Genomic DNA, 16669 nt, shown 5'->3' on the forward strand with positions numbered 1-16669 from the left:
TCTCTCTCTCTCTCTCCCTCTCTCTCTCTCTCCAATTCTCTCTCTTTAACTCTCGCTTTCTCTCTCTCTCTCTCTCTCTCTCTCTCTCTCTCTCTCTCTTTCTCTCTCTCTCTTTCTCTCTCTCCACCGTCGTTTCTAATCATTGGTAGCTCCAAGTTTGATGCTGTTTACTTCCTGTTTGTAAACCCGTCTGGGATTTAAGTAGACCATGGCGCTCATATGACCTTATGCAGTTCTGAGCGCCGTAAAACGTTACTAAAACAAACAAATAAGTAGAACAGCATCTAGTAGAAATCAAATAATTATGAGGCAGCGTGGTGGAATCAGGCTCTCGTCAATTTTTGGGCATGTAGAGTTATAGATATCATCTTCAAGCTTATTCACTTGTCTTTTTTTGGATGGAAAAAAGTATCCATTTATCTTGAATACTAGTCGAAATATTTGCGAAAGAAGGAGGTGGGGGTCACCTGTTTTCAGAGGTAAAATTAGTGAGAAAACAGCCTCCAAAGATTAGTTATTTCCTTAGCTTAAGAGTCCGTGGTAACTGAAAATTTACATTTTTGTGCCTTTAATCAACCCTTTTCAGAAAAATCCACACAGAAATGAGTTCTTTAATTCGCATGAAAGGTGTTGAGCCAAAAAACAAACATGTGATAAAAATTCGCTAACCTGTGGAAAAATGCAAGTTTCTTCACTTTGATTATTTTGACGAGAGCCTGATTCCACCACGCTGCCTCACATTTATGTTGTGTGCAAGAGCAATAGGCATGAGGATAAGCTGGTCGCAAAGATTTCATTTTCAAAACAAATTCAGACACGTACAGATATAAACACACACACACACACACACACACACACACAGACACACACACATACACACACACACACACGCACACGCACACACACACACACACACACATATGCGTGCGCACGCACACACATATCTTTGAACCAGTCTGACTTGTAATCCCTGCCCTATACCGTTGCATGGCTGAGTGAGCTTTGCGCCAACTGCCAATTGAAGGATTAGCCAGTGGCCGAAGTGTTGGGAGCTGTCTTGCTCCCTCAGCTGTTTTGGCACTGTACCATTCACTGGACTGCTCTGGGGGATATTGACTCTTTTTATTCTATGAGTGATCTGCTCATGGTAGAATGGCACTGATCTAGCAGAGTGAGGTAGGGAAAGGGTTAATGTTCTATTATGAAGCAGCAGCTGTATGACTTTGAAATGCTGACTGGCTCATTGGAGTTGCTTGTGGTTTTAACCTATAAAGACCATACTGGCCTGATGTGTTGACTAGGATCATAAAAAATTTAGATGCGGCACAACTATAGACAGAAATAATAGAAATAGAATGGAAGAAAGATATAACTGTGTCATCTTCCTACTGCCCACAATTTATTAAACAGTTTGGCTAATCTCTTATTTCTGGCTGTTAAGGTTGTTGTCGTTAAAATTCCCTTTGTAATGTATTCCAGTTCTGCTTTCAAATATATACATAATGTACAAAACCAGTCCTGGCCTCCTCGTTTCACCCCTCCACTTAGCCCTGAAAAAGCATAGAAAAGCCCTAGACATAGCATTAAACTTTAAAAAACAAAGATCAATGAGAAAATATGCAAACTCAAATGAAAACCTTTTGGTTAATTTTGTTTCAAATTTGAATAGAAAAAAAATAGTTTGAGCTGAAGTCTTATATATGCTAAACAAATGAGTGAGATGTTGCACTGTTTTTTCAACAGTTCTTATTCTTAGTATTTGGTTTCATCCTCTGGATTGTTAACCCTTTTGTTATTACTGCCTGTGTACATCTTGTCTTGCTTTCTACCTTTTTTCATTTTCTTCCCCATCACCCCTTTTTTGTGTCCACCCAGCCATTCCTACCATGAAGTGTTTCCGCACGGCCACCACCTTGTGTGTGCCAGACCCAACCTTCCACGACAGCTCTCGGCACAAACTGATGCTGCCAGTTGGCACACCTGTGCAGAGGGAACTGTTGACAGGTGTGTAGTGTGTGCTGTGCTGTAGGGATTATAAAGTGACAAGTAGCTTTGTTTGCGTTGTTGGAAGTTTGTAGAAAGTTTGGATGAGGTGAGATTATAGTTTTTTTAAAGGGTTTTTTTCCTTTCGGGTTTAGATGAGATGTGTTGTGATAGCTGTTTCAGCGTAGCCAGTTAAATTTTCATACCTGTTACAACATTAATGCTTTTCCAAAATTTGGATCTTGAATTTTTGTTGTAAGTGTCTGCGAAAAAGTCCTTTTTTGCAACTGATTAAACTGGTTGAAATTTATCACTGTTGATCTTCAATAATAAATACCACCTAATGTATTGAGTTTGGTTTACAAAGATTAATGTCAAGTGGTATGATAACTCAGTGTTCTGAATTTGTATGTTTCCCCTTCAGCTTGCGCCAACTCTGGCGGTGGTGTGAGTGGTCTCCCTTTTGAAGTTTGGTGTCGATACTACACGCCCAATGTGAGAGATCAGCTGATTGCTAAGGTTAGTAACTTCTGTCCCTCAGTGATTTTAATATCATGGAATATCAAATTTTTCTTCCTCAGATACTTGCTTAAGGAAAGTTACGGGGAATGGGGTGTCTTGTTTTGTAAGAGGCACAGAAGAGTGATTTGCATATCAAATTCATATTGGATGTGCCTTTTGGAGGTCTTGTGTGTTTGTTTTGCTATGTGTGCATTTATACAGTTGTGTCTTGAAATGTTAGCTGTACGGTATTTCTCATATGATTGACTATAAATTATTTGACTGCTTTATGCCCCGATTGACACAATTTATATTGTTTAATTTAACACTTTGCCATCACAAAGCTCATAGAGTAAAGACTCTCGCCATCAAAGGCAAAGGCATTTTGGGGAAAATCCAAAGAAACTGGGTGGTTAATATTGCCGATCGGCGAGATGAGGCAGCAAAGGGTTCAGAGACACTTCAGGCTACATTATCAGGGCTGCTCCAGGTTAAATGGGATACAACACTCCATCAGACAGCTGATGGGGATACTGGATATAATGAACATCTTTAGTGGGAATCAAGCTCAAGTTTTCTGCTTGTAGTAACATAACAGCGAATCTCTCAAAAGATAAATAAAGAAAAGGACACAAAGGCTTACAAATTTAAAATAATAAAACAAACTCTACCCATCATCTTCCTTCTCTCAGTGCACACTGCCGCTTGCCAAGCTTTGTGCGATGATCACCATGCATAAACGTGGGGAGCCCTGTGTTCAGTCTTTCCCCTTACGGCTTTCGCATGTCGGTGTGGATGGACAGATGGAGGATGCAGAGCTCGCGGCAAAGGTATGAGCTTGTGGAAATATTGTTCTATAGAGAAAAAGTATTTTGGAAAGGGCTTATCGAGAGGGATTTTTTTGTTGCAAAATGTCTTTGGCAATATATGCCCGAATGAAAGTTATTCCTGTTTGTCATCGTGGGCGATTGATAGAAGCTCTGATGCGGGCTTGTTTAAAAAGATTAAAGATAGGATAAGGCAAGATAAACTTTTTTTTGTTCTTTGGTTGAATCTGGGTGATTGAGAGAGGTTCAATGGGTTTTTCTTTTTTAATCTTCCCTGTTTTTCTTCTATCTATCTAGTGTTTTCCCAGCACTATAGACATGTCTAGGTTCTTCTCTCTTATTCAAATTCGCATATTTAAAATTTTAAAAAGTTGGGATAAAAATACAAAATATTGAGTGTACTTTTCTGTTATCGAATACATAAGGGTCTGCTGAATAATTTAAATCACGGGTGATTGAAGGGCGCTACTGTTTTATTCTTCTTTTTTTTATTTCCTCAACCTATTTTTCAGGTCTGTCTGTCTTAATTGTTCTAAATAACTATCATCACGTTGACATACGTCTCTTTTCAAAATGGTTGAATTGCTTAAAATATTGCCTTTTTCTTCTCAGTCGAGAGATGCTGGTCTGTTGGACATAACTGTCCACTACAAGTCTCAGACTGCTCAGGTGAGTTGGTCAAATGTGTGAATGTTGTGAGTGGGGGGGGGGGAGAGAGAGAGAGAGAAAGAGAGAGAGATTAAAAAAAAACCCCACTGTCATATGTTCTGTTTTGTTTCCCTCTAACCACAGGTTGACTCCAACGCCCCTGTCTCCGGCCGCCATCACGATGGGTCACAAGTCTGTCTGTCCATCGGTGTGCTCAGAGCCTCTGGCCTCAAGGTACGTACATTTGGTGTCATGTTGTCCTTTACATGCTGAAAGAGTCATAGAGTCATGACGGCATAAAGTTGGCCAGCTGTTAAAATGTACTGAGCCCAAAATTTTCAGATTTTTATTGTTGTCGCTATTTCTTAATCTGTGGTATTGGTTGCCTAAGCTTGAGACATATTTTGTTAAAATTCAAATTCTAATTGTTAAAAAAAGAAAGGAAAGATATACATATGTATTTTTTTCGTTTGTTTTACATTTTCAGGCTGCTGCAGATTACCTGGCAGAGCTGGATCCCTCCATGGTGTACCCAGCTGATGTAGGCATTAACGCCTATGTGCGCATCAAGATTACTTTCCTGGGAAAAGAGGTCAGGGTTTTTTCTATAAGTGCTTTCATAGCCTTCTTGCTTATTCATACCGTAGCCTGCAGAAGATTTGCTTTTATGTGTACCTTTGGCCTTTATTACATTCATTCTTATTTGTGCTATAAACACTCGCAATGAAGATGTTGTGAAGTTAAGATAAACACCTATTTTGCATGTCTGCACTCCATTATGCCATTATTGAAGAGAGCAATTTTTTTGCTCGATGTGAAGTTTACTTTGAAAAAAGATATAAAAGGCAAAACTTTGTTATCAAATACCATTTGAATTTGGTTTTAGGATCTGGTTTGACATACTTTTTTCTTGCTTGTGTGAGAATTCGAAAAAATTTGGACTGAACAAACCTTTTTATAATACCCCAAAATATCAGCATTAAGAGACTAGGAAAAAAGCCCAGTGTTACCGTGAACAGACGTACCTCTATTTGTATCTGTTTTTCAGTTTCATTATTTTCACCAATATTGACATTTTTTTTTCCCTTCTGAAATGTGCACAGAGTGAGAGAATGACGAAGACGGTGGCCCGGAGCTTCTGCCCGGACTTCAACCACTACCTGGACTTCCCCTGTCCTCTGCTCATGTCCAGCGTGCTGTCGGCTGACTCGACAAGTCTGGCCGAGCTCCTGGAGTCGGCCGAGGCTGTGTTTGAGATCTGGCACCAGACTCCCACAGGACTCTATAAAGGTAAAAATTGAGGAGTTAAAGTGCCTGTTTGAAGTTGTGTATCTGTAAAGGTGTAAGTTACGAAGTAGAAGCGCTTATTGATAACAGTGTATCTATAAAGTTAAAAGTTCAAAGGTAAAATGCGTACTTTTAGTTTTGTATCTGTTGAGGTACAAGTTACGAAGTTGAAGTGCTTATTAATGTGGGTGGTTGGGGGGTGCTGTGGTGTGGTTTGATTCTTTTTTCTTATCTAACATCTATCGTCCTTATCTCCCCTTCTTTTTTTTTATGTTTGTTACTCTCTTGTAACACCTCTAATCTTCTGGCGCTCACATGACCTTATGCAGTTGCGAGTGCCGTAAAACCTCTACGAAAACTAAAAGTACTTATTGGAAGTGTATCTATCAAGTTATAGCTAAAAGGTTTCGGTGCTTTTTTATAGTTGTAATCCTTCTGAAGTCTTCCTTGTCTGTATGATAACTCTCTTAGCTGTCCTTTAAAAAAATCTAACTTCATTTTCAGTCCACTCAGGACTTACGGTGGTGCTATCTGTTAATTGCACACCTTTATTGTTCACATACTCTGCCTCTACTGATTAGCAAATTCCCGTTTGCAGCTTGGTGAACTGAGGAAAAAGGGTAAAATATCTTATGTTTCCCGAGGTAACCAGGGACTGAGTAATAAGGACAAAAGTTATATCTTTATGGAGGCAGGCTATTGATCCAGGTGGTGTTAGAATGTTTGTTCCAGCACAAAGATGGAGATGCTGTTTAACTGACTGAAGTGTCTTTAGGCCATTCCCAGAGGGGGGACATTAACCTGTACTCATGCACAGTAGAATTGTAAATTGTAACTGGGCTGATTCATCGATGTCATGCTCATAACTGCCTGAACTGTAACAGGGAAGCTGAGAATGTTTTGGAGTGTTCTATGGTCTGCTGGAGTAATAATATAGTGTAATGCGCATAGAGCCTGCTGTTGAGCGGGGATATGCGCTATACAAATGCTATCTATTATTACTATTATTAACTGGTGCTTTTTCCATCCTAATCCTTACTATTGTCATTTTCTTCTACATCTTTCGTATGTTTGTTGCACTTTTGTGGCCCACTATTTCCGGGGTGCCTTGATAGTCGAAGCAGACTTTGTGCTATTAAAGCTAGAGAGGTGAGCAGAGTAAGCCTGATTCCCTGTAAGGGCTTCTCTTTTAACATCCACCCCTTGACCTTATGCAGTTGCGAGCACGGTAAAACATCTACTAAAACAACAGAGATGCAGTTGGAAGAGAACTGATGTCTGTTGTGTTGATGCGAAGAGCCTGAGCATTATCCCGCACACACTTTCGGCCTGTCATTTCAGTCATATGGTGGTGTCTGAGATGTTACTGTTACATAGCTGCCAACTAGTACATAAAAAATGTATCTGATACATTTTTGAGAGTCTGAGTACAGAAGTTCGTTTTTGTGTTGGAAAGAAAAATGTTTTGTATTGCTGCATTTCTCCTTCAGTGAAGCTATTCACGTAGGTGTACTCATATGGCTTAAAGTAGGTGGTTGGCGGGTGCCCTGGTGTGGTTTTCTCTTTCTTTCCTATCAAACATCTGTCTTTCTTATAACACCTTCTTTTTTGTGTTCGTTACTTTCTTGTAACACAGCTAATCTTCAGCACTTATATTACCTTATTGTGGTGCAAGTGCCGTTAAATTCTTACTAAAACAAAAATATAGCACCAAGGGTTTTTCTTTTTCTTCAGGTGCCAGATCTAAAACAAACATCTGTAATCATAGTAAGCTACTCCTTTTTCCACTGATATGCTCTTGAAAAAACACCCATATCAGTAGGGTTAAAGACAAATAATCCTGTGTTTGTGAAAAATTTCCATTGTTTTTCATCAGATGTCCAATCAGAGAAGGCCCTGGGCGAGGTGTCTATGAGACGACTGGCTCAGAGCTCTGGCGACATCCTACTTGGCACAAGCGTGGTCCCACTCATGTCCTTGTTAACACGAAGAACAGGTGTGGCTTCATGAATGAGTTAAAAGTATTCAAAACTGGAAACCCAATTTGTTTTGTTTTAGGATGTAGAATTAATAATTTTTCAAGAATTGTTTTACAGAGGTAACCTTGACTTGTGAATATGTGGGGTGCACATTTATTCAGTGAGTTGCACTCTGAACATACAAATCTATTTGCTCAGATTAATAGTTAAAATAAAAAAAAAAGATTGTTATCATATTTTTAAAACTATTTTTGTAGAATGAACTGTTTTACAGTGATTGGTTTATCTTGTGGATGTTAAATGGGGTGCACACTTATTCAATTAGTTGTTGTCTAGGGTAAATGTGCCCCACTTGGTGGAACAGCAAACAATTTATATCCTTTGATCTGCTCAAGGTATTTTCCTTTTTCATTTTAAAATGGCACAAAGTCTGATGCATGTCCTTGCTTGTATCTTTTCCGCTCACAGGTCTCTCTGGATGGTTTGCTGTCAATCTGCCCAATGTGGGATGGGCTAGACCCACACAGGGGGACCAGGGACTTGGGACTGCTCTTGATCAGGTTGGTTCACTTGCTGTTCTCATTTGGAATATTTTGATATGTCGAACTTGTCCTTGTCCGTCATGGTCACTCAAGGTCATAGAGAAAAGTGACCATTATAGATAAGTGACCACAATGGATAGGGTCTCAGTTAGTTATTGTCACTTACTAAGATTGACAAAGTCAACTGATGGTTTAAAAATCTGAAATCTTTATTTAATTGTTATCTAATCATAAAATGCTTCTTTTCCTAGATTGAAATTTTGCTCTCAAGTCTGAGGATAGGTTGGTGGAAATCTTTTATTGTAAGTGACCTCGATGAGTAAGTTTTTAGGCCAATTTGTAGTGAAAATGATTGATAGGGACTTCTTTGGCCAGATACTGCTTTTGGACAGGTTTAGAAATTAATATAGGATAATGCAAATGTGTCATGGAGCAGTGGCAGATGGTCATTATGGGCAGGTGACTGCTAAGGCAGGTTCGACTGGTTCGACTGAACCACCTTCATTAATCACGTCTTATTTGGTTTGCTCTACCAACTATAGAAAATTTGGTCTACAGCAGCATGCACAATTCATTTGTACAATAAATCGCAGGTGATGTCATTGTCACTTAGTACACAATATCAGGCACTCGTAACTTTTGTTTTTCACCAATTTTGTCTTTTCCTCTACCCCTCTGTTCAGGTTGTCGGTGGCTTAGAGTTGTCACTGAGGTTTGCACATCAAGACGATCGTGATCGAGTAGTGGGCGTGGCCCGCAGTGTGGGCTGGTCACCCATTGATGTGGAGGTGGAGCAGCCAGACTGGCAGGACGAAGGTGAAGGATTTAATAATAGATAAGATAGCATTTGTATAGCGCAAATCCCTGCTCAACAGCAAGCTCTATGCGCTTCACATTCTATACTATTGCCCCACCAGACCTGAGAGCATTCTGAAACAACCTCAACTTCCTGGGATGCATACAGTACAAGCAGCCACGTATAGGCGCTAAAACACTAACATACTGACAAGATCTTTCGCTGTTTATCGCCGGGTACCCATTCAACCTGGGTGAAGTGAGAAAAATTAGTGTAAAATGCCTTTCCCAAGGACACAACATCGGGCCCGTGGCTCGAACCCCCGACCCTGCTCCCTCACAATTACGAGTCCAGTAGCCTAACCACTAGGCCACCGACGCCACTTATGTCTATGCTGTGCCTACCAGGCGGTGTCAGTGTAGAGTTACAATGTTCAGAGGTGGCAGAGTCCAGCTTCTATGTAAATTTTCTCTTTGTCAGGAACATAAACATCTTTCCTGTCCCTGTAAATATTGCTTTCACATTTTCCATTTTTCAAGTTATGGTGTTGTTGAAATTAAAGAGCTTGTTTTCAGTAAGGTATCACCTTCTAATTGCATGGCTCACACAACTTCAAAATGAATCCCTCTGACACCTTGATGATTCCAAATTATTGCCTCAGTCCTGTGGAAAGTGTAGAAGATAGAGCGGAGAAGCCTGTGAAGTGTTCAAATGCTGTCTTTTGCCTGTTTCTGTATGTGCTGATTCCCTAAACAGATTTTACCTAAGATGCAAATAGGGGGAGGAGGAGGGGTGTACAACTTTTGAAATGTAAAGTAGAAAGCCAGAATTTAGAAATCTAAGACTAGATAAAGAAATATCTGTATTGAGGTCATATTACTTTCATTCCAGTCTCAGTCATAGTTTCCAAATGTGGGTGGTTGGAGGGTGACACTGGTATGTCTTATTTCTTTTCTTGTTGTCTTTTGTCTCCAACAGATTGTTCTGCTCTTTCCTAGTACTCAGTAGGTGGTATCTAGTCGTCGTGCCTCTCTTTAAAGTTTTGAGTTCCAACAACACCCTTCCCCTCTCTGAAAACTCGCTAAAAAATACCCCCCTCAGCTGACCTGTTATTTTGAAATTTTCATATATTGGTATACGTAATGGCATGCAGTGTTGGTGCCAGTTAGTACCGATCTCATCCATATACTCTAGCCTGTACCAATTCAAACTTCTTTATTTTCAAAGTAAACATCCTAGTTTCCAACTCCTCACTGATGTAGGTGGTTGGCGGGTGCTCTGGTGTGGTTTTCTCCTTCTTTCCTATCAAACATTTATTGTCCTGATCTCTCCTCTTTCTTTTTTGTGTTTGTTACTCTCTTGTAACACCTCTAATCATCGGCACTTTATATGACCTTAATGTGTTGCAAGTGCTGTAAAACTCTTATTTAAACAATATAACATACTCTAGCCTGTATCAATCCATACTTCTTTATTTTCAAAGTAAACATGTTCAGTTTCCAACTCTTCACTGATCTTTGTCGTGTTTATTTCCTCTCACAGACAGCCACCAGCGAGTGCACAACCTGACGGTCAGTGTGGACCAGGTATCTTTCCCTTTGTCCAGTGCCGTACTTGTCGGCCGCTCAGAACTCGAGGCTGGAACCAGGTGCTACCTGCGCTACAAGCTCTATGATAAAGGTGAGAGATTTCTGTGCCAAACCCTACGATTTCTATGATAAAGGTGTGAGATTTCTGTGCCAAGCCCTACGATTTCTATGATAAAGGTGTAAGATTTCTGTGCCAAGCGTTGCAAGCTCTATGATAAAGGTGTGAGATTTCTGTGCCAAACGCTACAAGTTCTCTGATAAAGGTGTGAGATTTCTGTGCCAAACGCTACAAGTTCTCTGATAAAGGTGTGAGATTTCTGTGCCAAATGCTACAAGTTCTCTGATAAAGGTGTGAGATTTCTGTGCCAAGCGCTACGATTTCTATGGTTAAAATGAAAGGTTTCTGTACCAGACGTTACTAGTTCTATGATAAAGATAAGTAGTTTCTGTGCCAAGTGCTGAAAGTTTTATGATAAAGGGGAGAGATTTCTGTACATAGTGACACAAGGGCTGTGTATGTTCCATTATAAGAAATGTCTAAAAAGGGAAAATATAGTGGCATTTTATGCAGTCTAATTTTGTTTCCCCAGACACGCTTGTTTTTTGCTTGAATTTTGTCGACCTTGAATTTTACGTGACCCAGGAAATATATTTTTCGGCTTACTGTTTTGGCAGGTGCAGTTGTGTCGAAGAGCCGAAGAGTTAATGTCTCAGAGGGAGGTAACCTGCTGTGTACTCTGAACCACAAGCACAGTTTTATGTTGTCTCACACAGCCCCTCTGCAGTGGTAAGTGAAGAAAATTAGGGTGGGAGAGAGAGTGGGAAAGGGGGTGGGGAAGAGAGAGAGAGAGAGAGAGAGAGAGAGAGAGAGAGAGAGAGAGAGAGAGAGAGAGAGAGAGAGAGAGAGAGAGAGAGAGAGAGAGAGAGAGAGAGAGAGAGAGAGAGAGATTTTTGTTTGACAAGAGTAGAGGTGGCATAGAAGCCCTTTCTCTCACTGAGCATTTGTCTTCAATCACATTCTCTGCTCTTTCGGGTTGTTGGAGGGTGTCACTGGTTGATCCTACTTCTTTACTTTCCCTCAGTTGTTTCTGTCTGTCTGTCTGTCTGGTTAACTTTTCCCTAGCTCTAAATGACCATAATTGTGTGGATGTGTTTCATTTTACTTAAACAAAACAACAAATCTGCTCTGTTTTCCTCTAGGTACCTGCGGGAGGAGAGGCTGGAGATCCAAGCCTGGCTTACATTTGGCAAGGGGCGGGCGGGGGAGAAGAAGCCTCGACAGCGTGACAAGCTCATCGGCAGCTGCTACATGGACCTGGAGTCCCTCACAGACATGAGGCGCAAGCAGCAGAGGATCAGGTACGTTCACACCCCTGTGGTGTGTGCTCTGATAGATTTTACTGATGTGGCATCGGTGGCCTAGTGGTTAGGCTCTCAGACTCACAGCTGTAAGGTCATGGCTTTCAATCCCGTGAGGGGCCGGAAATTGTGTCCTTGGGAAAGGACGTAACACAATTTTTTTCATTTTTTTTTTTCACTTCACTTAGGTGGGAATGGATAGCTGACAGTGAAAGATCTTGTCAGTTTGTTAGTATTTGAGCATGTGTAATCCGCAGCTTGTATTGTATGCTTCCCGGGAAGCAGAGAATATTTCTGAGTGTTTTAGGATCTGCTGGAATAATAACAGGTGTAAAGGGTCCAGAGCATGCTTTAGAGGCCGATCTGTGGATCGTCAATAACAAACAAGAGTAAGCATGCACTGTAAATAGTATAAAAATATTGTGGGCTAACTTTTGAGTCTTTTCTTATGATATATACATATATATATATATATATATATATATATATATATATATATATATATATATATATATATATATATATATATATATATATATATATGTATATATATATGAAAGGGTTTTTGTTTTGCATGTTGAAAAATTTTCAGGACACTTGTTCCACAGTTAGAACATAGCACCATGGACATACCAGAGCCTGCCCTAATGGCCAACGTTATAAGATAATCCTCTAATCCCCTGTACTGACAGCCACTTTCTATTCTGTCTAATGCCTTTTTTTTTTTTTTACATTATTTTGAAATGTGAGTAAGATGTCCACTTGTCTATGAAATTCACTTCTCTTCACCATGATAGGTGGCTGTTTTATACAATTTGACTGCAGCCTATTTCCTCTATTCTGTGTTCCAGTGGGCTGTTCCCAGTGTTCAAACCAGGCACCAGTCACCTCAAGGGCGCATTCATCAAGGCTCAGGTCACCTCCAGGCTGTCCACCAATGCCAAGGAACAGGTGAGTCTTACTTCTTTGGCACTTATATGACCTGTTTGTATTGCAAGTACTGTAAAACTCTTTCTAAAACTTAAACAGAGTCTACTTCTCTTCCTTTTATGTCTCTATGCAATAAATGGTGGTTATGATGTTGAGGATTAGGATGATGATGATGGAGCTGCTGTTGTGGCTGTTAATGATGATGATGATGATGATGATGATGATGATGATGATGATGGTATTATGATGATAATGATGATGATGGTATTATGATGATAATGTTGATTGAATTTTACTCTCTCTGTGCTCTGGTTATACTATTCTGACACTGTCTCTCTATGCTTGCTTCAGTTTTTATATTCCTTATTCGTGATAAAGTTCAAGAGGTGAATTGTCGGAAAATTTTGAAAACACTTAATACTTCTTATACCGTAATGTCTAAGTCTCTGTAAATTTTTTTACCACTTTGAAATGATGTTGATGCTGATGATCATAATAATAATGGATTGCATTTATATAGCGCATATCCACTTATGCAATGCTCTATGAATGATGGTAATGGTAATGATTTTGTCAATGTTGATGATGAATATGAGGATGAAACAATGTTTAAGACAGGGTTTGCCTTCTGCTCCTTAAGTTAAGGGAAATTTTAAATATGTGTACATATTCCTCCCTCGACAGAACTCAGAAAGTGACCTGACAGCTAACCCCAACGATGTGTCTCAGTCGGGCTCGGAGACTGACCTGTCCAGTGACAATGCCCAGCTGTTTGGTGAGCTGGGCTTGAACAACAAATCTCCCAAAAAGAAGAGAGGTAGAGGAAAGGATCCCGAGGCCAGCTTCTCTGTTCTCCTGGCTGTGGAGAGGGCCATGCATCTGCCTCTTGTTACAGAGAGAAATCGGTAAGCAGTGACTGTCTAGTGCCCTGAGGGCTTCTTTAAATGTCTATGTATGTCCAAAGACTAGAAAGATACAGGATAGGTGGGTGGTTGAAGGTCATCAGTAGTAGCTCCTATTCTTCTTTCTCTTAGCTTTCCCAGTAGTTGGACTTTGATTCTTGGACCTTTCTGATATAAAGCACTCTTTTGCCATTCTGTGTGACTGGGATATTTTGGTTCCAAGTAGGTCCGTCTTTTTTTCTTTTCCAGTGTTGTGTCTGTCTAAATCTTTCCCTGCAATAAATGACCATTACTGTGTTGATGTGCTGCTTCATAATCGAACCAAACTCAGGTTGCCATGTTCTTATCTCTGTAGAGTCTCTTTATTCAATGCCAATCTTTGTCCAAAGATGAGAAAGATAAGGGAGGACAGCCGGCATCTCTGGTGTAATGTAATTGGTCAGTCTGTTTGCCATTACACGCAAAAGACTGATTGCTGTATAGAGAAGTCTGTATTATCAAGTGTCTCAGTCTGTCTGCTATGATACTGTATCAACCGGTGCTGATGTTGACAGACACAGTTTAAGCAGCCTGTTTTCTGAATGATGTAAATTATTAGATGTAGGTGGGAAACTTGTACTGTATATAAACCAAAGATAAAGGTGAAAGTATCTGAAAGCATTCTCATCTCAGAAGGTTTTAGTCCTAAGACATTGTAAACTGAATTTTCCCTTTTATGCTGACCATTTCACCTTTTTGCTCTCTTTGTGAGTCAAGCAACTTTTTTTTATTGGAGGGGGGAGCTTTTTGTTATGTCAGTGTTGTTGTTTTTTAATGATGAAAAATGCAAAAAGTATTTTCATATTTTTAAATTTTAGACACTACAACTTGTATATTTGATGGTGTTGCTGTTGGTTATGGTTAAAAAAAGAAAGAAAAGAAATTAAACCTTTGGCTAAGAAATTTTGGGAGCGGGGGGGGGGGGGGGGATGAGGAGGGGGACTTGTGGTTGTGGTTGTGGTTTCTGAGATGTCTAGTGTCCGAAGATAATAGAACAAAAAAAGGTGTTCGAAATTGTTCTCAATTTAGTTTTGATATTTGGGAGGGGGGGGGGGGGGATGTGTGTGTGGAGGAGGTGATGTGTGCGTGAATGGGCTGGCTCATTTTCTGTTATTGTTGGTTATGTTGAAAGACTTAAAAAGGAACAGACATGTAAAAGTATATTGATTTTAGGTAATTTCAGTCTTTACAAATTGTGCATTTGAGGCATACTTTTTACTTTACCCTCTTTTTCTTTTATGTTGGTCAAGAAAATGGAGTTTTATGCTTATTTTTCATTAACTGCATGATATTTTATTTTATTCGGAATATACTGGTTTATATCCTGTTTTTTTGTGCCTGTGTGTTCAGATCGGGCGAGATCAACCCGACCACGTACATCTCGTACCAGAGTGCGGAGAGGTCGAGTCCCTCGTGCAGCTCAGTGTTCCCCAACTCGGCCAACCCCGTGTGGGACTATGCTGTGGAGACCAGGCTCAGCACTGAGTATCTGCACAAGGAAAACAAGGTGGGAATTTTATCGGTTATATTGGTGGTAGGGGATGCAAACCGCATCATTGTGGGTGGTTAACGGGTGCTCTGGTGTGATTTGCTTCTTCTTTCCTATCAAACATCTATCGTCCTTATCTCCCCTTCTTCTTTTTGATGTTTGTTACTCTCTTGTAACACCCCTATTCATCTGGCGCTTGTATGACCTTATGCTGTTGCGAGCGCTGTAAAACCTCTACTAAAACTGAACTAAAAAAGCGCATCATTCTGAAAAGGACAGTTTTGTCTGTGAAAATCAACTGCTTGGGGGTAAGCTCCGTCATACGTCACTCTTTAAAATACACAAAGCAGTCAAAATGTTTGTTGTTGGTGGTTTATGCTGAATTTTCAAGTGCGCTGCTGTTATGGGCCTATAAGATTTCGCTACCCCAGAATTACAAAGTTGTATCTGCTCAGTACCTAGTTTTAAGAAATTTGTTGTAAAAAATTTTGAGTCTCGCAACGTATCTAGCTTTTTAAAACCCAATTCTTTGAATATCTTGATAACGACTCCGAATAATCTTATGATTTTGATAGAGCAGATAGAACATTATTTAGTTTTTGACCTCAGGGTTTTAGTAACTCAAAATGGCCTAACATGTCTGATAGAACTTTGTGATTCTAAGCTAGCAATTTTTTAGCTTCTAATTTTTGTGCTGATTAGCTTGTTTCTACTATTAAGTAGTCGTTGTTTGTCCGTGCCATTGTAATCCGAAATTTGTAAAGTTGTAATTGTTTTGTTTTTAAAATCCTCATCAGAACCTGGTTCTCAAAGTTTGGCATAAGCCTTCAGATGCTCCAAAAAGTCCAGGTAAATATTTTCTTGTTGTAGAATTGAGTGTGACTTTGTCTTTCTTATTAGATGACTCCTTGAAAACTGTATTGTCTGTGAAAAAGGATTGGGCCTGTCTATACCTGAGTGGGAGCTGGAGAAATAAATGAAATAAATGATACTTTATTGTTGTTTGTGTGGAAATTTGTGTTGCAATGGCAAACATACATATACAGTACCTAATTAAACATACAAGTACACTTACAATGAATACCAAATACTCAGAAAAGACCAATTTTACAAATGTGTCATTGCTAGTTGCCACTGTGCAGCACCTTGTTTTTTTTTTTTTTTTGATTAAAAAATTCTTTTTTTTTTTTTTAGCTAGGGTTATCTTGTCTTCCTCAAAGACACACCCCAGTGACCACCCTTCTAAGTGCTGCTTCATAATCGAACCAAACTCAGGTTGCCATGTTCTTATCTCTATAGAGTCTCTTTATTTAATGCCAATCTTTTTCCAAAGATGAGAAAGATAAGGAAGGACAGCCGGCATCTCTGGTGTAATGTAATTGGTCAATCCGTTTGCCATTACACGCAAAAGACTGATTGCTGTATAGAGAAGTCTGTATTATCAAGTGTCTCAGTCTGTCTGCTTTGATACTGTATCTTACCCAACCTGTGCTGATGTTAACAGACACAGTTTAAGCAGCCTGTTTTATGAATGATGTAAATTATTAGATGTAGGTGGGAAACTTGTACTTTATATAAACCAAAGATAAAGGTGAAAGTATCTGAAAGCATTCTCATCTCCGAAGGTTTTAGTCCTAAGACATTGTAAACTGAATTTTCCCTTTTATGCTGACCATTTCACCTTTTTGCTCTCTTTGTGAGCCAAGCAACTTTTTTTTATTGGAGGGGGGAGCTTTTTGTTATGTCAGTGTTGTTGTTTTTTAATGATGAAAAATGCAAAAAGTATTTTCATATTTTT

General features: G+C 39.6%; 1 protein-coding gene across 1 annotated transcript in view; it reads left to right on the top strand.

Annotated features, from left to right (window-relative positions):
• LOC101855141 (C2 domain-containing protein 3) overlaps nucleotides 1–16669 on the top strand; it is a 52270-nt gene that overhangs the window by 23940 nt on the left and 11661 nt on the right. Inside the window, exons 22-38 of the mRNA XM_035972543.1 lie at nucleotides 1876–2004; nucleotides 2408–2502; nucleotides 3177–3314; nucleotides 3924–3980; nucleotides 4104–4193; nucleotides 4447–4551; nucleotides 5063–5249; nucleotides 7123–7242; nucleotides 7694–7785; nucleotides 8310–8583; nucleotides 10106–10243; nucleotides 10828–10939; nucleotides 11353–11511; nucleotides 12363–12462; nucleotides 13126–13346; nucleotides 14733–14889; nucleotides 15669–15720. Of these exons, the coding sequence (XP_035828436.1) occupies nucleotides 1876–2004; nucleotides 2408–2502; nucleotides 3177–3314; nucleotides 3924–3980; nucleotides 4104–4193; nucleotides 4447–4551; nucleotides 5063–5249; nucleotides 7123–7242; nucleotides 7694–7785; nucleotides 8310–8583; nucleotides 10106–10243; nucleotides 10828–10939; nucleotides 11353–11511; nucleotides 12363–12462; nucleotides 13126–13346; nucleotides 14733–14889; nucleotides 15669–15720 (2226 nt within the window). The remainder of the gene's footprint in view (nucleotides 1–1875; nucleotides 2005–2407; nucleotides 2503–3176; nucleotides 3315–3923; nucleotides 3981–4103; nucleotides 4194–4446; nucleotides 4552–5062; nucleotides 5250–7122; nucleotides 7243–7693; nucleotides 7786–8309; nucleotides 8584–10105; nucleotides 10244–10827; nucleotides 10940–11352; nucleotides 11512–12362; nucleotides 12463–13125; nucleotides 13347–14732; nucleotides 14890–15668; nucleotides 15721–16669) is intronic.

The sequence above is a fragment of the Aplysia californica genome, unplaced genomic scaffold (genome assembly GCF_000002075.1).
Source record: "Aplysia californica isolate F4 #8 unplaced genomic scaffold, AplCal3.0 scaffold00735, whole genome shotgun sequence".
In the NCBI taxonomy this organism is placed as follows: domain Eukaryota; kingdom Metazoa; phylum Mollusca; class Gastropoda; order Aplysiida; family Aplysiidae; genus Aplysia; species Aplysia californica.